Raw genomic sequence first — 26,818 nt, forward strand, 5'->3', positions numbered from 1 at the left:
TCTGAGTTGTCTTTAAACATCTGTTCTTTATAATAAAAATCCAAAAATGAGACTGAAGTTTTTTAACCAATTGTGTGAGAGACTTATTCATGTTCATGATCGCAGATGTTTATTTCCAAAGAAATGAGAGCTAGTGTAAATACTGGAGCAAAACAACAACAACACTTTGGAGGAAAAGTAAAGTTACCAACATCATTTGGATGTAACAAAGTGCACATGCTGTTTCTATAAAGTAATCGTAATTTTGGATAAAAATGTAAAACAGACATCAGTGCATACTTGCCAAAAAATAACATTCACAGTCATTGCTTTTGGAATTAATTTAAAACACTGAAAAATGACCCTTAATTTTAAAATGGTATCCATTCAGTACGATATAATTGCTAAAAGAATGTCAGTACATTTTTAGTCGATCAGAATAAAAGCCATCAGTTTGAGCGGTCTTGGAAAATGTACGAACACGAAGCAAGCAACTTTAATTTGATTAAATGTAGGTCCATCTTGGAAGATATTATCAAGATAATGTTATGGTTTTCTTGCGTGGGACTGTAAGTATACCCCTTTACGCCAATTGTGGGCCAAGATCCCGTAATTCTGACTTTAAGGATGCAATGGTGCTGTAACAAAACCTGGGAATATCTTTTTGAATTTCACAAAGCTAGAATTTGTTCAGCATTTCCACAAATGCACTTTAGTAAATGCTCCCTGTAATGATTTCTGGTTACAATATGAGTAGTTTCATACTCAGGGATTCAAAATGTAGTTCAGCTGCCAACAGATAATTTAATCATCCATAACGTGTGGCTTCTCGGTTAAAAGACGATGCGAGGAGAACAAACAGTGGAGTTTCCCTCATGGTGGCTCAGCACATACTGTTGAAGCGCTGATGCTTCACAGCAACACAGAGACGGTGTGATTCCTGGCCTGTGTGCAGTTTCCAGCTGAATAACCTGCAGGTCAAGAGGAACTCCTAATGGCTTGAGTTAAGTCTGTCTGTATCAGCATTGTAATGGACCACCCCCCCACTTCCCTACTTTGTGATCAATGTATCCTGGGTGATCAAATATTTAGTGAGGTGAGAAAAAGCCATGATTGTGTGTTTTCCACAGCTTTAATCTGATGAAGAATGATATCTAAAAGTGAAACTCTGCGTGTGATTCAGTGTCTTTCCTGGCTCACATGTTCTTCCTCTGAAGGTCCAGCGACCATAGATCGTCATCCCTGATCCCCTCGGCGACGGCAGCATCATGTGTGCCATGCTGCTCTGTCATGGAAACTATTACTAATCCACGGTTATCCTCTGATTTTTCTCTCTGGGCTCAACCACTTGCATCAGACTGCAGGCTCACTATTTATCTCTGCGGCAAACCATGCAAGTGATCAAGATAAATGCGGCTTAATGCATGTGAGCTGATTAAAACAACCCAGGACCATTGAGCTTCAAAGTGATGGCACTGAAACAGAGGTTATTAGAGAGATATTTATGCTGTCCACAGGCAGATTTGAAAGAATGTTGACAACTGCCACACACTGTATATGTTAGTTAATGTAAGTCATAAGCTAAATGTGTTATTGTGTTATGTAGAAGTGAGAGTGAGCAAAGCCAGAGCACTTGTGTTGTTAGGCCAAATGCAGTTTTCATTAAATATCCTCCACATCTTTTAACATGTTGGCAAAATTAGATGCTGCTCGGTGGCTGGACAACATTAACTTTTTATTTGGTAAATTGTATTCCTTTAATTTGACATAACATATTCCCATTTATTCATACTACTGTATTAGTATTTATTTCAAGTACTTTACTCTGTTCAGCTTTGTAAAAGACATCAAAAAGGATGTATCTTTTGGTTTATAAATGTTAAACACTCTGGGGATTAGAAAATGGTTTGTCATGATTATGTGGAAATAAGATAAAAATGCAGAGCAAAGATCTGTTAAATTAGTCCTTTTGTATGAGACTGTGGGGGCATATAATGGAAGCAGTCAATAATGTGAATCGCCAAATAGAAAAGGCTTTTAACTGAGGATTTTTCCACACGGTGGCCCGAAGGCAAATGTGTTATCCAAAAGAAGTTGTAAAAGGAGTCCTCAGTTTTGTGGAATCCTGGCAACATTTAAAGCTCTTTAACAACATGTCTCTGAACACGGGTCAGTATGTTTGTACAGATTTTTACCATGTGAGACAACCCTATAAATGTGCACATTTTACATCAATTGCATTGCTTTTTTTACCACAAGATACAAGCACATGTTTTATACACTTCTCACATAAAAAAGCATGTGGGGTCAGGAACCCAAGGTCAAAAGATATACCCTACGAGGTCGCTGATTCTGTATGTGTGAGTATGCCTTCTAATAAGGTAAGAAAACATTGGGGAGCACTGCTGTACGTTGCCACTAGATCACAACGTCCAGAAGGGACAGCACAAAAAGAGGGAACATTTTTGAGGCCACATTTGTGCTTGTCATGATGTTGTGTAAATTGAAAGTACATTGAGGTCACGGCCTTGTTAGGATATGATTGCGCAAGATGATTATGGCTTTTTTTGTTTTGATTAACTCGCACCCCAACACGAAATGTAATTACTTCATTCATGGAAAGTTCTAAAGATGCAAGTTTCAGATTGACTTTACTGGCATAAACTGTTGAAATTATACTTTGGCAATTCTTTTTTAATTACATCAGATATGCTGCCATTTTTTTAGGTGCAATTCAGAGTACGGCAATCCAGCCAAACATATGAATTATTTACACTTAAACTCAAAGCTAAATGTAACCCTTGTCACATGTACAGATATGACCACCGTCCACAATCATATTGATCATTGTGAAGACCTCAGAAGACTTTTGAAGTGGCTTCTTGGGAGGAAAATAAGCACAACGGTTTTTCTGCCCGGGGATTTCCTTCATGTTGGTTACAAACCAGAGAACAGTACGTAGAAACAGAAGATGAGTCAGCATTGGAAAGTCTACTCTCACCAGCAGATCGGCCACTCCCCGGCTCCAAACAGCATCACAGTATTTTCCTGTGTGATCCACCAGAGTGTGCTGAGGCTCAGGGTCAACAAGGCCGACATCAAAAAACCTGCACCGCTCAGCACGAAAAGGTGCAATCAAAAGGAAAGTACAAGTACCTCAAAATCATATTTAAATAGAGTGCTTCAATAACAATGATACAAAAAGAATGAAATATGTATCGGTTGAAACATGTTGTCCAACCAAGTGGCTTCAATAAAAGATGTAATCATGCTGCATTGTGCAATACAGCCTGAATAAATAGTGCTGTACAGACCCTGTTCAGCACAATACTAGGCTTTTCAGAGCCTTTGAGTGATACTGCAAACACCGAGATTATTCTGAGTTGATGCAGAGCAGGCTGCCACTAGCACAAACATGATCAAACTTGTTAGAGAGGATCAAACTGAGATCTGCCTGCTCTACAGATAGCAGACTCAGCTCCATATTTCTAAACACTTCCAGCTGTTCGTGCAGAAACAGCACTGCAGTAGCTCTTCGCACCTAGTTCATTGCTGACTTGTTAGAAAATAATCTGCAGTCCATTTGGGTGATGAAGTGCAAATCAAAAAGGAGTTATGCATTGCGGAGCCCTTTAGGTCCTGCTGGAGGTACCGTGAGCAGTGCAGTATATGTGTCTCAGTGTACTAAAACCTGTTGGCTTGTCCCACATCCAGAAAACTCCATGTTCTCTGGAAATGCCCCTAGCAACCCCCAAACGATCCAAACCCTCAACACTTGGAAGGAGGCTGTGCTCATTACTATTATTTTCCTTTTGGACTTTCAGGGATGGCCTGTCTGCTTCACTATTTCATGCTCTCCTTATCTGCTTCTCTTTCCACCCATGGTAATAGAAGGTGGCTGTAGGCCAGTAAAAGTCCGGAGAGAAGGTGGAAGGGGGGGGGGGGGGGGGGGGGGCGGTGGAGAGGAAGAAGGACAGAAACAGAGTAGACAGAGAGAGCTGCTGGAGAGGGCAGGCTTTCATTCAGCAGAGAAACATGTGCACTGCTCTCCTAATTCACTCTCTGTAAACCCAGGGCTCTGAGCAGTATTGATCACTGGCACTCAATGAGAGGATTAACAGGATTCCACACAAGGCTTGGACACTAACTGGTAACTCTTTGCTTACGTTGTTTTACTTTTCTGAGGCAACCTATTTCTGAATTTTAGAAATTCTGTATGGCATTACAAGTTTTGGTGTTGTTTTCATGCACAAACATGCACCTGCAATTTTTATTTCATCAAAAGATATTAGAATATTAGAATCTAATGAGTCAGTTTTTGTAATCATTTGAGAGAACTTATTGGGCTTACTATAGTGTTTGTATTTCAGTGTACAGTGCTGCATGTGTTTTGATGTGTTCAGATTAGTTACAGTTTTTGCACTGTTTCAACTTTTACTTTAGTGTCCTTCAGAGTCTGTGCTGCTACAGTTGCATATTGAAGACATTAAGCTCAGTTATCAGTCCCTTGTTTGTTCTACTGTCATGCAAAGAATGAATGGAATCAGCTCGAAAAAATGTCCTGGCCATTTCACTTCTCGTAAAATAGATTTTTTTTCTTTCATATTCCTAGAATCTGGGCAGGCAGTGCACCACGCCATTGCATGTACTGTACTCATAATGTTTTTTACAGATGTGAGACTTGCATGTATATGGACAACAATAATATGTATTTTGTGAGTAGAAACAATTTTGAAAGCATCTCAAAGTGATTAGCAGATGTTTTACAAGACATTATTTATCAGTTTGGACATTATTTAACGATTTGAATTAGTTGAACAGATTTCCACGGAGATCAACAGATAGGGCTTGGCTTTCCCTTGTTGCTTGAAGAACTTGGCAGTGATAAATCCTGCTGATTTTGGCAACCATTCAGCAGGAACAGCAGTTGTTTTTTCTGGAATGGAACCATTTCCTTTTAGCCAAATTTACAGGAGATAAGTTTAGCTTCCAACAGTTCAAGTGGAGTTAAAACATGCTGTTGCATAACATAAAGTGCAGCTAGCAAACAAATTGAAAAATGATGTTCTATCTGGGCCCCATAACTTATTTATTTTGGTTCCTGCTGAATGTAGAAATGTCATTTTGAAGGGAAGTATACACTGTTAAGCACTACATATTTGGTCTAATACTGTCTTTACAATCTGTCTGATGACTCAGTGTTGCCCAGTCTGAACAAGTGAAATGTTATCTTGTGAAATGGGAAAGATATTTAGTTTAACAGCTTCCTGAACAGCAGTCTCACATAAATCTTTGCAAATTATTCCAACAAACAAATGGTACAACTCTACAGTAAATGAATTCATGGTAGTTATATTTATAGCCTTCAGACTTTTTGTTTTGTTCAATATTTATACTTGTGTTTCAGTTCTGCCATTCAGTCCCAAAAGGAGTTACAAAGTGTCTGTGCTGCCCCATTAACGTTAGATATCAATGGAGTTTGGTACTAACCTGCACCACAAGTGCACCTGTTATTTCTGCTACATTATGCATGCATCCCTACTTTAGCATTATAGCACAGCACGTGTAATGTTGCGTTTTCATTCCTGGATGAAGGTTGCTTCCCCTTCATCATGACTACATGTGTTTGGTCACAGTCCACAGCTGGAATTTCACCGTCTGATGGTGTAAATTAATTCCATGTGGCTCGAGCAGAGGTGTAGAAACACTGCGTTTGGGGAAAGTCAGTCGAGGGGAAAGTCATCCCGACTGGACCCTGCCAATGAGGGGGTTTTCCAACAACCTCCGCCAACTCTCTAGAGGGGAGAATTCTGAAGAAAATGGCTTGCACAACTATTGCAGCTTTACGCCTCCTTCAACTGTGTTATTTAAACACTGAGTTTACATGGTGGAAAAATGCAGTCATGTTAAAGAGTGTGACCTCTCGTTGGCTGTGCAGTAATAAAACATTTTGCAGGCCAAGGGGTTATGTCCTAACCACTGTATTGTTGACCTTCATGTGTCACATTCAGAAATAGCTATGGATAAGGTGTAGGATCTATTCCTTCCCATCAAATTCCTTCCACAAGTCCTGCTTCTTCTACTGTATGCAGCCTATCTGGTCCTCATTTGTAACTGCCTCCTTTTAGGATGTCAGCAGTTTCTTCCTTTCACGTGTTGGAAAATACTGTAAAAGATCATTTGATAGAGCAGCCAAAGAAATAGGCATGATTAAATGTCTACCCTCTGCTCACATGCACAATGTAAACACAGCTCTTTTCATTGTTTTACGTGGTTCTTAATATCCCATTTCATCACTAATTATGTGAGCATGAACATAACCATCATTATACTCCACTATAATGCTACATGTTGTTTGCAGCACCATCAATAATATAAGTGTTCACCTGGTACTGAAATGAACTTGCGAAATGCAGTAAATAGAACATATTTAACCTGCCACTGTTTTGTATTTGACATGAGACGATGATAAAGCACTGCATTCTGTCTTGTGTTGCTCTTGCCTTGACATTGCGGGATTCGTTTTCCACTTCTGAGTTTGTGGCGCAAAAGCATATCCAAGACTGCAGTCGCCATAAAAGTTGTAATTTGTTAAAATGGCCCTGTTGTTATGTGATCAAACATCAAACTTTAACAGCCATGCTAGCTTTGGATTAAATGCTGACGTCAGCATGCTAATATGCCTACAATAACAAGGTCAACATGCTACTGGTTAGCAGGGGTAATGTTGACGATGTTCACCATGTTAGTTTGGTATACAGTATAAGCATGCTAAATTAGCATCAAACACAAAGAACAGTTGTGGCTGGTGAGAATGTAGTTAGCTTTGCCAAAGTATTGGACAAATAGACATTTTGACCTGTTGATGGTGATACATGTACAGTCAGGGGATCACCAAGGTCCCGGAGACATGAATTAGTACAATATGGATATAGATACCACATTTTCGCAAAAATACCCACAACCAAAAACCTCAATCAAATTATATTAGCTACACGGTGTATTCAAAACCAGTACAGAACAAAGTATTTGTTCTGTACTGCCAGTGATGCTAGATAAGGAAACACTTAAAATGACTTATTATCCTGTTAGACCATGCTAGATAGATAGATCAGATACCATTTATATGAGGGGTGTCAAGAAACCATCATCTAATCTGACACTCTCAGCACTAAGAGGTTATATTGGGACATCAGCGCCTTTGTTTTGAGTGCCTCAGGTTAAGGATTGGCCTTTCAACAGTCTGCAGTCAGTCGTACAGGAGAGATGTTGCTGTGCGGGAGTAGGATGGGAAACCTTTAGGGCTGAGCACATGCTGTGAAATCATTATTGATTGAGTCAATCATGCAGGTGACGAATGGCTGTCGGGCAAAATATCACAAGGGAGGCTGTTTTAGTAGAACTAACACGATGGATAAATACAAAACAGCTGGAGGGAGTTGAAAGCATGGAGGCAAACCAAAAAAGATTAATCATGTCAAAATTGTTTTACTTCCAAAAATATCAGTTTCCTTGTTCAGACTTGCTAATATTTTGAAACATTTTGCCATATGTATCATAATCATACTCCCAGAATGACACTACTGTGAGTTTCTTAGCAGCACAAGACGGGAAACTGGCTAAAATTACTTCATCATCTCAAAGGTAATATTTAGTATTATAATTGGTTTTATCCGTGAGGAAGGAAAAGTGTGGGAGAGAAGACTTTCTGGGCAGGCGTGTTGTATTTGAGCCGAGGCGGGCAGAGATTGGCAGAAGCCGCAGATTTGAGGAAACAGCTGATAATACCACAGGAAACAGTGAGCAATGGTTTAAGGGTAGTTGTGGTCAGAGGTTCAGAGAGTTGTTTATGTACTAGAGCTGACAGTGCCATGTGAGGATGTGGTGGATGAGGCTTGAAAGGGAAAATGCTTAGGTGTACTGAGGCTGTGCAGCAAGACTGGAAAGATGGAGTGTGCCGCACGGAGGTTTGTGGTACAAGTGAGTGAATTAGGGATTTGTGGGTAGTACAGACGTTTCTGTGACAGCAGTGGGAGGTAGGACATGAGTTAATTAGGGGAAAGTAAACACAGGTGATAAGATTTGCACTTGATAGCCTCAGTGACATCTGACTGCAGCTATTTTTGGAGCTTTGACCAACCCACTGTATACCAGCCCAGCACTTATCAGCACATAGACAAAGTTAGCACTAGCTTGTAAATATAGTGAAGTATATATCAGCTAATGAGCCAGATATGTATCTCAGTCATTAGTAGAAATGGAAAACAGAGCTAAAAGAGAGTAAAAAATGGACAACAATTCATTATGTTGATAATTACCTAAATAAAAAATAAATACTGATGTCGTCCGCCGGATATGTTTACCATACATTTTGCAATTTCAACTTTACAAGGTGATTATATGTCAATGTTGTTTTACTGCCCCCAAGTGGCCAACAAATTAAAGATTAAGAAAGAATTAGACATGTGTCTATATTTGTAAACCATGAGTCCTTATAATCACTGAAATGATTGCTAAGCATCTTTTCTCCAAAATGTTCCCGCCTGGTAGCCATTGTTTCTAAATTAAGTGTTTTTTCTACATGTCATATAAAGATATGAATTGGTCTCTTGAGTAATGTGTTTCCAGGAGATAGCTACTGTAGACAGCACAGTTGATGAAACATGTTAATAACGATCTGTCCAATTCATTAATCCTACCTAACCAAAATAATTAGTCATATTAAAATGAATATATGTACAAATGCACAATTGCTGCTAATTGAATCATAATTTTAAGGAATCACACACCCTTTATTATTACTTATTTTATGGTTGACAGTGCAGGTATAGTGGAACAGTATTGTGTTTAAAGTCTGGTTAGAGTGGACAAGCCACATTAAATGGCAGCCAAACAACTCAATAATGGAAAAACAATATGAATTTACTTCTGTCAAGGCAAGACTTACACAGAGAACACATGTCACAAATGCTTGCATTGTCCTTTTTCCTTTTTACCTGCAATACAAAGCATGTGTTTCCCTTTCCCTGTAGGTGCACAATTGGAACTTGGTACTGCTGCATAATGGGTTACAAAGCGACATCCATGCATTGTGTCTTAAGATGCCTGTGCTTCATGCTTCTCCATTTGTTTAGTGCAGCTCAAGATGAAGACATAAGAAGTAAGAGTGCTTCTGTCTTCATTTTCTCACACTTTGTTTTGCTTGTTGTCCTTACATTAAAAATGGAATGCATACATCTGGCAAAGGTCATTTGATGTACAGTAATTGCATTTTATTTCATGTATTTCACCTAACTAAATTGGATTTGTTGGAAAAATTATTTTGTTTAAGTTGATTGTTTATTTCCTGTCTGCTTCAGGTTGTAGGACCGCACCATGTGATTTGGTCTTTATTCTAGACGGCTCTTGGAGTGTAGAAGATGTCAATTTTGAACTAATTAAGCTTTGGCTCGTCAACATAACATCCAGCTTCAACATTGGACAGAAGTTTACCCAGGTTGGAGTTGTCCAGTACAGCGATGACCCCCTCATAGAAATACCTCTGGGGAAGCATTTCTCCAGCAAAGACCTCATCAAAGCGATGGAGTCCATTGATTACATGGGGGGAAATACTAGGACTGGGACGGCCATTAAGTTTGCTACAGACAAAGTGTTCGGCCTGTCTGAGCGTGGCCCTTCAGGTATTTCCAGGATTGCTGTTGTTCTCACAGATGGGAAGTCTCAAGATGAGGTTTTGAAGGCAGCAGAGGCAGCGAGGAAAAAAGGAGTCATTCTGTTTGCAATCGGTGTTGGGACAGAGACAGAAGCGGCCGAGTTGAACGACATTGCAAACAAGCCATATGCAAAATATGTCTTCTCGGTTGAGGACTACAAAGGTATTTCCAGGATCATACAGATCATACGACAAAAACTCTGTGAAGGTAAGCAGCTGCAGTTCATTGTCTATAGCTAAACATGTCAAATATTATAAGGTCAAATATTACTCTTATGACAGTATCATTGCTATGAATTTACCTCCGATTACATAATTCCTCCATATCTAACTTATTCTCGACTCGTCCTTATTTCACTCTTTGTTTGTTGCAGAGACTGTTTGTCCAGCCAAAATCCCCACAGACTCCCGTGAAGAGAAGGGTTTTGATATTCTGTTACATTTAAATTTGGCTAAAAAAGCAAAGAAGACTAAAGGGGCATATTCCGGCACCAAGGCCTATCAAGTGACATCTCGCGTCGACTTGAGTGAAGCTACACGGTAATCAGCTTGCTGTTATTATTTTTCATCTCCACCAATGTATTCCCAAGTTGATTGACTTTTATATTTGGTCCACCAGGACCCTTTTTCCCGATGGCCTGCCTCCGTCATACGTTTTTGTGGCCACACTGAGGTATACAGGAGCGGTGGCCATGGAGGAATGGGATGTGTGGAGAATACAGACGCGTGATGGGAAACCTCAGATGGCGGTGACTTTAAATGGAGTTCAGTTCACAGTCATGTTCACCACAACCAGTGAGGCACCCAGTGGAATTCAAACAGTGACATTTTCACATCAAACAGAAAGGGTATGGGAAAACTTTTATTTATTTGAGACTTTGGTAGAATGAAAGGATAATATGTCTGTTTGTTTGTCTGGTCATGGATTTTCTCAACAATCGTCTTCACACAGGGCTGGTTTATTGCTATGGACGGGAGAACAGTGTTGAGTACAAGTTGTTTGAAGTAACAGTTCTCCAGGCACTTCACTGCTTTTACACTTTATGAACAGTTTGCTCTACAAAGAGATTACAACACAGTCTTTTGTGGTTGTGATATAAAATAACAGCTAGGTCTTGACCAAAAAGAGGGGGTCAAACAATGGTATAAACTGAGTTGCACTATTGGAAACTTCGGATCCAGCCTTTTTTATTGGGACTAAAGTAGTTCATTAAGGATGTCTCGGCCTATACTGCTTCTATTTTGAATATTGTTATTGTAATCTTACTCTTGATAGTCCCCAAATTCTTCTGAAAATAAATATGAATTGCTGGAAAATGGCTCTAAGAGCCTGAATAATACATTTATGCTATTAATTCTGAGTATAAATGCTTGTTACTTGTTCAAGAATCAGAGTTATCAACGGTACTCAAAGGGTATTCTTCGCTTTAATATTTGAATACTCTGAGAGGCACAGTAAACCATTTTAAATCAATGCACCGCCAAGGTTTAAACATTTCTTTCAAACACAATACTTGTATTATATAATTGGAAATCGTCCAATTCACAAATCTACAAGGTTACATAAACCTGAGCTTCAGAAACGTATTCAACCTTTACAAAAGTAGGATTGTCCTTGTCCTTGGAAAAGTAACGCTACCATTTCATTCATACAGCTAGTCAATCAACTATCTCCCCTTCAGTTTATTCAGAACATATAAAACAATATAAAAAGTTACCAAATGAGTATGCCTACGTTGCATGGTAGATATTTTATAGTAGTATTTAGTAAGAGCCTGTTCTCGCAGAAGGTTTGAAATGCCACAATATTTCGAAATAAATCTTCAAAACCAAGGCCATGTTCAGGTTTTTAACAAATCAACAAATGAATTTGAACTTTGTTGATTTAAACAATAATTAACAATTGGTTTGCTCTTGACAACAATAACAGCAGTGAACACTCACCCTCCAGGGGGCAACATGTTTCTCGCATGTCTTTATCAGTAGACTGACAGGCCGTACCATTTTAATTAATTAATTTTTCTTTCTCTTTTTCTTTGACAAAAACAGCTGTTTGATGAGAACTGGCACCAGCTGCGTCTGCTGGTCACCGAGGAGGATGTCACTCTTTATGTTGATGACCTGGTAATTGATACCCAAACCTTGGAGCCCCCTGTTGGTATTTTCATCAATGGAAAAACACAAGTCGGAAAATATGTCAGCAAGGAAACAACAGTGCCGGTAAGTTCAATAACATCAAGAATCCTTTTTTTGTATCAAATACATGTTTGTTGCCAGAAATGTAATCTAGTGGTTTGTTTACTGGACAATAGAAAGAGGGAGAGTTTGTTAAATGAATAGTTCTGCAAACCCAGTCCTGATACTGTATATGTTCAAAACAATAACAACACACCGTTTATTGCTGACTCCTGAGAGACATGTTTAACTCTGTGGACAATAAATCTTTGGCGAAAATGTGCCTTTTTCTCCACAAGTTCTTATTAATCTTTGTTTTATAGGTCTCAATTGGCACATTTTGCTATGTAAAATGGCGCAATGAATCATAATTGTGCTGTGTTGTAATTAGCTCTGCAGAATGTTATGTAGTGTGATAATTTAATAACATAACATTTAATGTACTGATAATAATATGGAAAAGAAGAGTATGTTTGCACAATACTTCTTTTGCGTGTTATTATGATAAAACAAGTTGACTATTTAAACTGCTTCAAGCACATATGTGAGCATTTAGGATGGTTTATCATTGCACAGCATTGTTGGCCACTATGACGGTATATGGAAAAAAATACTAATATTTTCAAAATAAAATCCTTGGTAAAACTGGCTCTATATATTCTTATAGATAAATATGATAAAATAACTTACATCCTACTAAAGGATTACTTCCCATAAGGAATAATAGGATACGGTCCGTGCAGAAAAAAATACAAATAACATTATTAATTTATGACTTTTACATTTCTCAGTATGTTGTCACATCATTAAAGCTGTGGATAGTGTAAGCCGCAGCTTGGCGGTAAATGTTATTGTGTGTACGGATCCATTGTTAGAAGGATCACATAGTTTGAAGTCATTCAACAGTCAGTGGATGTCCTTGTGTGAGTATCACTTTCGGATAAATACACTTATAATTGGAAACATATTTCTTTATAATTGGACATCTGAAAGTACCCCAATGCTATTTTATAAACAACATTACATTATCATAAACCACAGACCACAGCAGACATTCTTATCATGTTTAAACCTAAATATAAGACACTGTTATTGTTAACAAAACGATATTGTTCTACATTGATTAATGCCCCCCAAACATGCAGTCGTACTAATGTTTTCATGAGGTCAAAAATAATATAAATCATATGTGGGGATTATCTTTTGGCATTAATGGATTACTGAAGTGAAACAGCGTACGGGACATTCTGGAGCCGTTTCACCCCATCATCAACAAAATACCAAATAATGGAAGAAAAGTGTAACGTCGCTTTAGAACGCTTCCAACACTGAGGGAGGTTTGGCAACATGTAGCTGCTCAATGCCCAACGAGGGCAATTTAACAGTTGTATAATAGCAATTTCAATTCATTAGTAGCAAAGCACTTGTAAAAACCACCTAACATTGCAAAATTACCCCAATGTTTGGTTTGTCAGCTTGTTTGGAGTTTCCCACAGCTGAGGTTGTTTTTAACAAGAGTTTCGTCTTTTTTCAAATGTTGTTTAGTTTGAACTCCAGAAACTTCGCATCTACTGTGACCCTGAGCAGAATAACCGCGAGACTGCATGTGAAATACCGGGTGTCGTAAGTACAAGAGTCTGCTTGGCACTGAACATGTGTTTCGGTCCAAAAGCAACAAAGATAACTTATTCTCACCTACTTCGCATCTTGTCCAACTACATCTGCTTCTGTTTCCAAGCACTTCATTTCACTGCACATCTCAAACTGCATGTCATGAAATTATTTTCTTGCTTAATGTTTCTCAGCAGCAGTGTACTGTAGTATTGTGTAGTGGAAGTGTACACTCAGCATATCAATTTAAGTCACATCTGTTGATGCATAACAATTTGTTGGAAGAAGATGCATGGATCAGGTTCAAACATTTTGCACTCAGTACTTTTTTTTAATGTCTGCTGGCTCTAACTGTGTTTGTGAAGCATTATTCTGGTGTTGAAATTGCTACATCCAAAGAGCCAGCGCCAAATGAATTACTGCTTTTACTGTGATGATGTGAGATAAAAATATCAAAAGAGAAAAGATGAGTAGCCTGAAATGCTTGCCAAGTATAACACCGCTTCTTTCTTCTCTCTCTGTGTGATTTTGAATGGCTTATTTGCAATGTAATTAATTCATCAATTTCCTTTTGATGTAGAAACTGCCTGATATCAGGAAGTATTTTCTTGAGTGAGATTAAACTATGAAAATGTAAGCAGAGACCTAAAATGTAGATGCAGTGTGTTGAACACGGCAAGTTAGGTACATTTTTGTTGTAATATAGTACATATATTATTTTTATTTGAACGCAATAATGAGTTCAAGTTTCAGTATTGGATTTTGTGACCAACACAAACATTTGAACATGAATTAACAGGTCGCTCATTTTCTAAATCATGAACCAATAGTCCAAAACACAAGGCTATATATTATTATACTCATCATTTAACCTCTAATATGTATCATTCTGTACGTGCGCACAATACCTGGTCTTTATTCATTGCAGTGCTACACTCCCGATGACGTTGAACCAACTCAGGAACCTTGTGTTTGTCCTCCTGGATCCCCTGGAACACCAGGAATAAAGGTCTTTTGAAAAGACATTGTTCTTTTTATAATATTTGTCATTCTTTGTATTTTTGCTTGTTCCATATGCAGCACATACTGCTACACTGAAAACCAGATTACAAGCAAAATTAGCCTGCAGAAAGGCATGCAGAGACAGTCTGTTCTTGGTTTAGCACAGAGCCCTTTGTCCTCAGTGTTCATACAGTTGGTTAAATGTTTACTGAAACTGTTTTCTGTTGAAATCATATAATCTTTAACAGTTATGGTTTATGGGTTATCTTAGGAGATAAAGGAGACAAGATGGCTTTTGTTAAAAAACAGCGCACAAACCTTCTCTGCCTCACAGCTCAGCTTTGAGGGAATGTGTGCTGATGTCTAAATGCTGCTCTCTGTGTCTGATAAGTCTACGTGATGAACCCGTGAGGTTACATTTTTCCAATACAGTAGATCAAATGTAACTGCAGTCATTACAGCCTGTAAACATAGATGTCCTGGATGCCAGAAACTGTGCGGTTTGGGGGGTTTTGGCACTTTTATCTCCTAAATACACAGTTACCTGCTGAAAAATACAAATGATGGACGCACATAATAGCCTCTTTTCTAAAGTAAGGCAAATTGCGGCTAGCCATTGTGAGGAAGTTATGGTTAGCCTTGTAAGATCCTAACAAGCTGTTTGCTTGAAGCAAACCAGGCCTTTGCTTGGGATAAACACTGGTTTGAATGGAAAATTACCCAAATGGGGTATAAAACCTACATGTTTCCCTTTATTGATCGCGGTGTATCAACCAAATAATGGCAGCCCCGGTCATAAAAAACTTTACACACAGACCTTAGAGAGATATTACCTCAGCAACAAGACTCTTTGTTAATAAAACCTAAATGGTTTCAGGCATGTTTGTGTTTATAGTGTCACAACCAGGTTTTACAACATTTACTAATAGATCCAAAATGCTGAGACCATGGCAGGCTTGCAGATGTTCCTTATGACCCGCAATGTGTTCAAGAGCATCTTACATTAGATAAAACAACTCAGCTTTGTTCAAAATTATAAATTAAATCGACAATCTGTGCCAGAGAAGGCATATTGTTACCAGATATGTTTCAAAATGGATCCATTTTGCTGCTTTAAGATTGCACGATGAAAATGACCTCATTCCACTTTCTTTAGGGGGAACAAGGAAACTCTGGCAAAGCTGGTCAGCCTGGACCTGCTGGTGCTGATGGTAAGCCTGTGAGTACTACATAGTTCAATATACAAACATACAGATCATAACCGCCAAAAACACAATCATAGCGGCATCCACATCAGCATCTGAGAAAATACCCATACCAATTAAGTCATTAAATCCTGACAGTTTCTGCTCGTTAATCCTATGTGGTTAAAACCGCTCCATACGTAAATATAGTTATTCTTCCAATGGGTAAATAGAAAACATGTCTGATTATACCACTGGAGGAAGCACAGCAGTGATTTTGTGTGATGAAAACCATCCAAAAGTGAACCACATGTTCTAGAGCATGATCAAAAACCTACCCTGCAGCATAGAATCACTTAGAGAAAATACACACAGTTAAGGGGGTTCAAATGTTTAACCAATTGTGAGTATCTCTTGTCTTTTTTTGTTTGAAGGGTATCCCCGGGATTAGAGGAAGTACAGGGCTACCAGGTCCAACAGGAGTAGAGGTAATGAAAAACTTGCCCGAACATTAAATTCAGCATCCAGAGTACAGTATTTAAAGCTGGTTTACTTTGTTTTTGGTTACTCCGCTCAGGGTGCTCGTGGGTCAGATGGGTACAAAGGCGAGCAAGGAAGGCCAGGTGTTTCGGTAGGAAGGTCAAACATCACATTGTGGCCCAATAGATTTTGGAATTAATCTGTTGCACAATATTTGACAACCAACAACAATTTTATAACCTAACTCTGTTTTGTTAGGGGGAGAGAGGTGTGTCTGGATTACAAGGACTGCCTGGACAACAAGGAAAGAAGGTGGGGATGATCAGTATTCTTAGTACTCGATAATACGCTATACATATGTTGTTCAATATACTGTATTCTTGGGTTTAAAAAAGATATCCGTTGAAAAAACAAGTGATGGTTAAAATACAAATATAGATTGAATCATCAAGGTAACTTGTCTTTTTTGATGAGATCAAATATTGGATTGACAGGATATCCCTGCTAGACACATTAACTTGAATCGTTTGAACAACGTCACATCAATCACGCTAGAGACCATATGTTATAAATATAAAACCATATTCTCCGGGAGAGTAAAACAAAGGCAAGCAGTGCACAAATCATCCAGCATTTTACCATTGAAGGCCTCAACAACAACCACGGCAGACTGGAACATAAACCGGACAGTTCCACAGCTTTATGTATTTATTGTATTGCTTTGATAGCTGTTAACGTTTTGCCATTAATGGTATTTTGAATTGGGTAATGCATCCTCTCTATATCCTCTCTTTCAAATCATCCTACCTTGTAATCAGTGTGACCACAGGAGGTTCCTGCCAGTTGGATGAAGTGGACAACAAGTCAAGCAGTAAATGTCATTTTGAAAATGGTCTCAGCTGTCTGCACCTGGAGCGAATCCTCCCGTAACATCTGCCCCATTGTTTGAGTGTTACTCACAGGTCCAGGATGCATCAAATTAAGTGTTTAATAGTGCCTTGACTGTCTTCTCAACTTTCTTTGATTAGGTAAAATACTTTGGATTTTGGCAACACAAATAAAATACAGAGCACTGCATTACCTAATGTCAGTAGGATTTACTATATATGTTTCCCTGCTTCCTGTAGTGCTCTTAGGATTTAACTATCATCATGTTTAATGTTCTGCCGAAGCGCTTTTAAAAAATCTCATAATTGGATATTTCATTAGTGTAATGGCATCATGAAAGAGGTGAGCACCTAGAGGGGGTGGACTGCTAGTGAATTTCCATCACTTCTTTCATGGCAAAGTACAAAAAAAGGAATGGCTATGTTTGTGTATTCAGTCTGCGTTACTTGTTCTTTACCACAGTCGTTCATGACCTTAGAAGGAACAATGCTTAGGTTGTCTCCATCTAGTCTTTGCTAATGTTCTCTGTAGGTCATCAACAATGTAACTACAATCTTTTTTTTCCTGAAATCTGCATTCCTATTAAGAAACTCACAGTTGAGCTTTGGGAGTATGTGAAAGCTCTTACTTGCATATTTCCTGCACACCCAAGATTAAAACATACCAGCCATTGCTTACATAAATAATAATAAATAAATTGCTCTTTTTGTCATTTCACAGTACAGGTACTATGTAACGAAATTGTTCCTCTGCATTTGACCCATCCTAGTGTTAGGAGCAGTGTGCTGCCATTATGTCCGGCACCTGGGGAGCAGTGTAGGGAATGGTGCCTTGCTCAGGGACACCTCGGTAGCACTTGGTCTTGCCGGGACTCGAACTGATGACCTTCCAGTTGCCAACCCAAGTCCCTATCGACTACGCCACCACCGCCCACTACCTATGCTAGCAGCTGCCCATGTTTAATGCTCCATAGCATCAAACAAAGTGCTGCCAACACAATCCCACACTTAACGGGGCATAAAGACAATTCAAGCACTACCAGTTGGCTTCCATGATGGTGCCTTTACTGCACAACTTGGACAAAGGCATAAATCCTTTGTCATGTTACCGCTTCCTGTTTGTAAACCGAAAGTTGAACTCAGCTCAAACTTAAAGAAAGTAACTGTTGAAACCTTTGACTAAAACGTATTTTCGTATACACATATTTTTGGTTGATGGAAAGCAAAATCTGAAAATAAATGATGCTATCTCGCGCTTTGTTTCCAAGTGCTGTCCTTTCTAGTGAAAATGTGAAATTGCAGAGAGGGATCCTTCCAAGGTCTGGGACCATTCAACAGACACGTTCCTCACGTCTAGTTTTAGGTCGACCAGTGCAATCTTAACAATGCCTGATGCAGTTTAACTTGTCATTCCCCAAAGTTCTAGGCCAAATAGTTGTTAAATTCAGTGTCTATCCCAGAAAAACAAAACCACTGCTGACTAACGTTGACTGCATAATTGTGACTAGACTTCACAATGGGTCTATGACGTGCTTATTTCCCAAGCGGTACAGTGTAACTATCTTTCTGAGAAACATGGATGATTTTGTCTAATATTCTTGCCAAATCTTTTGACTGTTTTCCAGGGTTCAATAGGATTAACAGGAATTGCAGGGTTACCTGGAAAAGCTGGGCAACTGGTAAGGGTTCAAACAATTCTAATGGCTAATACAAATTACACAAGAAATATAAGAATATAAATCAACTTGATGGCATGATGTTTCCAGGGAGAAAAGGGAAGTTCGGGACCTCCTGGGCCGCCAGGTTTTCTAGGAGAACCTGTATGTATAAAACAATTCAAATCGAATCTAAAGCTCATGTGCCGCTATAGTCTTGTACATTTGTTTTCTCTGGTTTCAGGGTCTACCTGGAAGAAATGGAAAGGACGGATTTCCAGGGAAACATGGTCAAAAGGTCTGCTTGTTTTGAAATTGAAGAATGTTAAAAAGCTCATTAAGGGATTATGAGAATAATGGAGGCATGAGGTTGGCTAAGCTGCACATTAAAAGACTTTGCTGTTCCCAAGTGATGTATTGTTGATGTTTGGCAACCATGGAAATGGAGTCATACAGTCCTGGTGTCTCCCTCGTCTTTTCCCAACCCCATTTGACTTGTGTACACATCAGAGTTTAGATTCATGCCTATTTAATGAATCCAACATGGCATGTAAAAATATGAGCCAATGATGTTTGTGATGTTTCAAATTAAGGGTGAAACTAAACTAAATTCGATTAGAATGTTATGTATTTATAATGTTTTTGCTTTTTTGTTTTAAGGGAGAAGCTGGAACTGGTGGGATACCTGGTGTTGATGGAAGGGAAGGCCATCCAGTGAGTTGTAAAAAAAATGGTGCACATTTGTTATTGGTTTGAGCTGATAAATCTTGGCTCTGACTTGAGGAAATGTAGGTTTTGATGAAAATTGTGCATGTATGAAATATGAAATAATTGTCAGATTAATAAGAAGGAAGGAATAGGGGAGCTTTATGTACGTGGTAATTACATCAAGGTTTACTAATTGAAGCTGACATAAAATTATACTCTCATTTACGGAAGATTAAAAAAAGCAAATACCGTAGAAGACCTGATTTTATGGATCATGCAGATTTGAATGCATAACGTGCATTATTGTAGTACCGCTTTGTGTTAAAAATACTGTCAGCAGTATAGAGAATACCCCTGACAGCCAGTAAATTAGGGGGTATTTCCCCTGTAGTTCATCCCAGGATAACCCTGTTATGCAACAAGAGGGCTCCAGCTATAAAGTAAGGCAGAAAAAGTAACTCAGCGAGGGAATGCTGTAAATCTGTTTTAGGAAGAAAGTGTTTCAACCGGGCAGCTTCCCCACTGATCATGACTATTAGTGTTATCCAAAAGTTTGTGTTGGGTCCACAAAAGATGAGTCACTTGCTCCACAAGCCTGTAGCCTTTTCTCCTTACCAGAACAATAGAGTCATAATGTATCCATGGAGATTAGCAGTGTAGCTACTCAAGTTAAAACAAGATGAAGTTAGCGCTAAAGTGTGGCCCCAAGACGGGGATTTCCTCATCTACAGTATAGTTCTAGTGTCTGGGTGGCTCACAGTACATTTCTGTCTCCCCGCCTGCCTGTCAAATGTATTGACTAAGAACATATGTTACTCAAACTTCAGTCTGAGGCAACCTCTAAGCATCTGCAAGCATTTATCTCAGAGGAAAATAATGTCAAAACACAAAACTTCCCAGGGTAGCTCTGTTGCATGTTGTGAAACACATCAATTTTGAGTGTATTAAACCATTAAATTCTACATTTAGATCCCTATTCCTTTTTTTCCCCTACAGGCAAGAGCAACTACTTTTTATATTATTGCATTTATCAGCAAATAAAACATATGGACAGTTTATTTGCATTAGATTTATATCTAAAGGTCGTAAGCTTTGAAATAGTGCTTTAACAATTGTTACTGACACATGAAAGCAATTATATTACTATGAAAAAGAATGAACTAGAAACCTGTGGTCATGCATACCGTTTTTAGTATCATATCAGATTCTGAGACATCTTTTTTTAAATCTTGAATATATTGATATGCGATACAGTAGCCTAATGTGTTTTATTGCTACCAGGGTATGCCTGGATTGCCAGGAATTGCAGGCTTAAATGGACAAAAGGTGAGTTCCTGTACCTAATGTATGCGGAAATAAGATAAACAAATTGTTTTGCATCCTCTCTCTTCTCATGTTTGACTATGATTTTCATTGAAGGGGGAAGCTGGTTTGCCTGGATCCAGGGGCTTCAGCGGATCTACTGGACCTTCTGTAAGTTACAAATCTTTTTGGACTATTCTTGTGTACACCAAAGAGTTCATATTGAATCTGAAAGTTACCAAAGCTATTCTCTCCTCTCCTGTAGGGTGAAATGGGTTTACCTGGTGCACCTGGTTTAAAAGGACCAATTGGACCTAAGGTAATCATGTATATTTGTTAGAAAATCCCCTTTGAGGTCTTTCAAACAGCTTTACTTTGAGTGACACAAAGCCACAATGAACAATCACTGACTTTCATCCCTCCGACAGTCATCAAAACCATTGAAAAAAGTATTTAAAATGGACTAAATATAATGTGAGTAGTTTATCCCCCTCTGCATCCCTGGGGCAATGAGCGCCAAGAAAAGACAATACTGCAGATCAATCCACACCAGCTGGCATTAAGAACCGACAAGCTGCATGCCGAGATATGTCATGATTTTAGTTGAGTCCAAGCCCAATATAGTATAGTTAAACAGCTGCCAAAAAATATGGATAAGTGTAGCATTATATGACATAAGATTCCCAAGCCATAAAAGCAGTGGATAGCATCACTAGGAAAAATCCACTTCTTTGGAGCCGAGTTGGTTGAAATGCATATAAAGAAGTTGGGTCAGCAGCATTGCATGTTTTGTTTGGTCTATATTTTTTTGAAATACACTTTAGCACAAGTAACGATCTCTTGGCCACACCGGCAGAGCTAAATTAAGCGATGATCCGGTCTTACTGCTTTCGTCAGTGGAATTTTAGTAGAAATGTAAGCAGTCTGGGCCTGTCTGGGCCTGTCTGGTCTGGGCGCTCTGTCTCCTAATCACTTTTCATTAGCTGCTCCGGGTTTAAAAAGCCAATGTGTATTGGTAAATGGCACATAAGTGAAAAGCTAGTTTATGGACAGCCAGGCAATACTTTGATTTTATGGCAGAGATTCAGACTGCAATTACAGAGGCTTGTTCAACTGGAAAAGAAAGCACACGCTTAGACATAATTGAACGTCAGACTGCAACTCACCAAAGCATTGTGAAAGTAAAACACACATCAATGATGATGAATAATGACAAAAAGAACAGCAGTCCAGTCAGTGAATTGATGTGTTTTGGATGTTCTTACATTGTATTTCTGTAACATAAAGACATGTTTATGTTTTAATCTAGGGGAATAAGGGTGAAAGTGGAAGTCCAGGTATACAAGGAACACCAGGGCCTGTGGTATGTTTCCATTTAAATAATGTAACATGAACCAGTTGGCTTTATGTCTGATTTAAAATACTGTTATCATTTATTGAATCGAAGTTTTATGTGCTGCAGTTTATAAATAAAGGTGTTGTTATGTTTAATGATTGGTGTTAAATGTCACACTGTTACAGGGGAGCGCAGGAGAACCGGGGAGAGCAGGGCAGCTGGGACACCCCGGCATGCCAGGCCTCATGGGCAGCAAGGTATTTTTACATACTTTTTTCTGTGAGTGTTGTGACACTGTCGTCTATCCTTATTAATCCTGTTGAAACCTTTTTTTAGGTACATCATTTATGACAAAGAGGATTCATAATTTGTAAAGTAAATGTTTACTGGTCTGGGTTAACCCAGTCTCGTCAAACATGCAGTATATTTGACTGATATTCAATTATAAGCATCAGTTTGCCACACATTTCAGCAGTTAGTTTTCAACCCAGAATTGTAATAACTTTTTTATATTTGTATAAAATATAAGCCAGATGTGAGAAGTATTGTGTAATGAACTATATGGAATTATTGTGGTGATATATTGTAATGTTGACTGTATTTCACTTGTGTTTGTTAACTCTTCCAGAAAACGTAGTATAAAATATCCATGTCCTTTTATTTTTTCAGGGTCAAAGAGGAAGTGCAGGTGACAGAGGACAGGCGGTAAGATTCAAGATATATTCAGATTAGTCACCCAAGCAGATCGTACTATGATCATGTTGATCTATGTAATGCTAATCTAAATAGTAATTCACTTTATCACTATTGGGTTTTGGAAAAGGACTTCAGTGCATTACAATCACAGTGAGGAATTTATCAAATAATTGTCTATAATAAGCATCCCTCTATTAGTGGAGGAACATATTCTATTACATGAGTGTTTATAAACCAGTGTAAATATAGTCTTTCTTTTCACATATTTATTATGGTTTGGGAAAGCAATATGTTTTTTGGATGTTTGATAGAACGTTTGCCATTCTGTTGACTTTCAGAATGGTTTTTCTACATTAAGATAAACTGGATTCTTTTTTTTAATGACACCTATATCACCTTGAGGGTGCAACAGGGAAGTGTAATCATATGTATGTCTACTGGGCAATAATGTGTTTCATTCAAAAGACATTATTACCCATAAATAGTACATACTTTACATCAATCATGTTTTGAATTGATATGTTTACCTTCTATACCGTCTACAAAACCATAAGCTGCACACAGTTCAGGCTTGTGCTTGACTGATTATAGATGGTATCATGACGTTGGTCTAATGGTTTTCTCACCAGGGAATTACCGGTGGAAAAGGAGAGCAGGGTCGGCCAGGGGAACCCGTGAGTTTCTTCAATCAGCTTTGTTGTGTTACAAAAACGTTCAACAAATGGACCAAACTAGTGTGAAAATGTATTATAAAATTACCCTATTTTATAGGACATTTTAATTAATTTGTTCTTTAAATTGTTTTCTTTTCATTTGGTGCAAATTAAGATTAACTTGAACAATATATAAAAAATTGGCCTCAAGAATGGACCATGAATCTTTTCTCTGTCAGAGGAGGAAAGTTCAAAACTGTGACTACGTTTTATATGTGGATAGTGCCACCATGTGGCCATGTTTAGGGCAAGCACTTTAAATCTTAACTCATTACTCCCCAACCATGAGGCTAAGCAGCCTTATTTTTTGGTAGTTGGAGTTGGTTCAAAACAAATCTAATCTATCAATACAGGATATAAAGGACAGGACATTAACAATATATTTTTTCACGACTCCTCATTTGTAATGACTCTTTTCCACAATTTCTTGTTGTCAAATTATTTAAATCATGGCCTATTTGAAATTAATTCACATAATTGCGAGCACATGCAGGTGAAACTGTAACTGCATTTGGATGACATTGGTACACATCAGAGTGATACCGCACAATGTGATGCCATTAAGCCTATGGTAGGGCTACAATGGCTTGACACATACTCAGTGGTCAGTCTGACATGCTACACATTTAAACCATTGTATTTCCAAGATTTAGGCTTTCTCCAAAAATTCACAAGATGTTACCACTGATCATTTAATGTCTTTTTTTAACTATAATCTGAGTTTCTGTTATTATAAATAAAATAAAAATTGTCCAGCCTTGTGCTCTCTTGAATGTTTTCTATGTTTTAATTAATGAATACTTTCATTGACAGGGCTCCACTGGTTCAATGGGACTTAAAGGAGAGGTATGTTGGGCTGATTGCTTTATTAACTGTACCTCCATCCAAACTGAATTATTGTTAGTATTGCTAACCCTGGGGTGGTATTTTTGCCAGAAAGGGACAACAGGAGATGCTGGGCAGAGAGGTCAAGAAGGTCATGTGGGACGGCCCGGACAATCAGGCCAGTCGGGCCTACCCGGCGCCAGAGGGCTGCCAGGGGACAGTGGTCCAGCTGGCCCACCAGGACCTGAAGGAAGACCTGTATGTGTGCTACAACTTGTGCTAACTTTACTCTCCAATGTGTATTTGTATTCTGATGTTTTATCTGATTATGACTAACATAATGTAATGGTCTGATCAATACTCAAGGCAAGTCAAATGTCGGACAATCACATTCGGCAAATCTGCAGAGAGATCCTTCAGTGTGAGTATCATCATTGACAGATGATATATTGCTGTGTGTTTCATCACGTCATAAATATTTTTGTTTTCATTGTCAATCATAGCTGAGCTGCCTATATTAATGGTGAGCAAGAAGCAGAGTAGCTGTACAAGATGTCAAAGCCGGCCTGGATCTCCTGGTCCTCCAGGGCCAACTGGGCTCCAGGGACTCCGGGGTCCTTCTGGTCTTAGTGGCTCCAGGGGACAGCTAGGCCACCCTGGTCGGCCAGGGCACCTTGGTCTTAATGGGTTGAAAGGTACAACCAGTGCCAAAGTCTACAGTGCGATTAGAGCTGTTTTGCAGGATGCTTAAACAGGTTCACTTCTGTTGCAGGAGAACAAGGTTATAAGGGTGAGAAAGGGAGCCCGGGTCGAACCACCAATGGAGACCAAGGGCCACCAGGGCCTCCAGGTAAATCCTGTGGCTGATTATTCACTCTTTTTTTTTACCACTGTGTACTGTTTTGTTGAACTGATAATAGCTTAGTATTTTTTATTTTACAGGTCCAATGGGTCCCCATGGGTACGGTAAGCCAGGTACTCCGGGTGAGACTGCATCTCCTGGTCTGAACGGAGCAGAGGGCAAAAGTGGTAATCCTGGCATCCCCGGTCAGCCTGGGGTGTGTGATCCATCCATGTGCTATGGTAGCATGATGAGGCGGAATCCTTACGGCAAAGGGCCAAACTATTGACGTGATGCAGCGTCACTGCAGGCGACAGTCTCCAGCTGATGTAGAACAGTCATTCTCAGGAAGATCTCATGATTACAGTTTCTCTATCACGGAAACAAAACGGACCTCTGCTAACACCTTTTCTGTGATCTCAGACAGTCAAAAGAACTAGATCTTATCACATTTTCTGGCTTTATTATTCCCATGTATTTCAAGATGCTTTTTTTGGTGTTAAGATAATTAATAATTGGCTCCTCCATCTAAAACCTCTCATCTGACCACCGTCCACTTCATGTCTGACTGAATCTGTCTCTAAGCAGTGTGCTTGGTGCATTTCCCATATTGCCCCCTAGTGTTGCTTCATTGTATGTTGCTCTCTACATTTTTACCACACATACCACATACATCTTCTGTTAAAAAACCACACAACCTCTATGATCTACAAATTCCATGTTCAGTGAATGAATTGCCCATAAATGATGTGTAATTGGCATGTTTCAAGACTGTGATTTCCTGTAGCTGAGTGTGAGCTACCTGTGTTGCTAAAGCATTCAGTGTGACTGTTAAGGACTTCAGCCTTTAGGAAAACCTTTTATAACAGTTAATATTGTGTATCACCCGAGATGAATGAATACTTTTCCCCATATCACTCATTTAAATGTCCTTTTATTCCATTTAGGAAGTAAAACGTGTCATCGCCACAGAGCATGCCAACATTTTACGTTGAAATTTGTTGTTGTTTATGTTTCCGAAGCTTACCTTACATTACTGTAGCAGGTATTTTATTGTTATTTATAAAAAGAGACGTAACTGTGTATTTCTACATTGACATGTCTTAAAAAGCTTTTGTAATTGTATTATTTTGTGTTATGGTGATTTTGTATGAACTTCTTTTTCTAGAAGTAAAACATCATAATGATTTTTGAACATAGTTTGGTTTTTATATTTTGTTCAGCTTTATGGGGTGTTTCGACTGGATGTTCCATTTTAACTACAGCCTCAAACAAGTAAGATAAGTGGAACAAAAAAAGAGGTCCATCACATTGGTTCTCATCTAAGGACAGGGCACTGGAAACTTGAATACGTGCAGCTAGAAAGCTTCTGTGGGCGGCATGTGTGCGTTAGAGACTTCAGGAATATTAATTGAAGTGCTTTGAACACTAGGTGGAGCTATGTGGTAACATCCCAGCATATTCAGGAGTTTTACTCTACCTAAGAAGGGGGCTTCCTTTTTTTTCATTTTGGACAGCAGCCACCCATCACTGAGTATTTATGTTTTTAATTATCCCAGCATACTTCCTTCAACATGCTGTTTACTTAGTTCTCCTCTGAGAACAGAGCTATATGCTCTTTGCGTTAAATTAACTTTTCTTTCCATACTACTGTTTGGGGTGTTTTTTTTTTTTATAATTACAGAGATTTAAATTAGTTTAGTCTGTGGAGA

General features: G+C 38.7%; 1 protein-coding gene across 3 annotated transcripts; it reads left to right on the forward strand.

The window, feature by feature from the left end:
- The first annotated feature begins 3,989 nt into the window (after window positions 1-3,989).
- On the forward strand, window positions 3,990-26,231 carry col21a1 (collagen, type XXI, alpha 1). Of its 3 annotated transcripts, XM_034151845.1 has the most exons (29): window positions 3,990-4,129; window positions 9,012-9,139; window positions 9,339-9,899; window positions 10,066-10,231; window positions 10,311-10,539; window positions 11,741-11,911; window positions 13,412-13,489; window positions 14,406-14,486; window positions 15,636-15,698; window positions 16,098-16,151; window positions 16,241-16,294; window positions 16,402-16,455; window positions 18,656-18,709; window positions 18,797-18,850; window positions 18,930-18,983; window positions 19,346-19,399; window positions 20,675-20,719; window positions 20,813-20,866; window positions 20,961-21,014; window positions 22,005-22,058; window positions 22,217-22,288; window positions 22,701-22,736; window positions 23,357-23,401; window positions 24,254-24,286; window positions 24,377-24,523; window positions 24,632-24,686; window positions 24,769-24,960; window positions 25,038-25,115; window positions 25,208-26,231. In XM_034151845.1, the coding sequence occupies exons 2-29, from the start codon at window positions 9,043-9,045 to the stop codon at window positions 25,393-25,395; spliced, it is 2,877 nt and encodes a 958-aa protein (XP_034007736.1). In that variant the 5' UTR covers window positions 3,990-4,129; window positions 9,012-9,042; the 3' UTR covers window positions 25,396-26,231. The 3 variants fall into 3 exon arrangements, with proteins under 3 accessions (XP_034007736.1, XP_034007737.1, XP_034007738.1); XM_034151846.1 differs by lacking the exon at window positions 9,012-9,139; XM_034151847.1 differs by lacking the exons at window positions 25,038-25,115; window positions 25,208-26,231 and having other exon boundaries at window positions 24,381-24,523; window positions 24,769-24,958.
- The last annotated feature ends 587 nt before the right edge of the window (window positions 26,232-26,818 follow it).

This window comes from Trematomus bernacchii, unplaced genomic scaffold (assembly GCF_902827165.1).
Source record: "Trematomus bernacchii unplaced genomic scaffold, fTreBer1.1, whole genome shotgun sequence".
Lineage (NCBI taxonomy): Eukaryota > Metazoa > Chordata > Actinopteri > Perciformes > Nototheniidae > Trematomus > Trematomus bernacchii.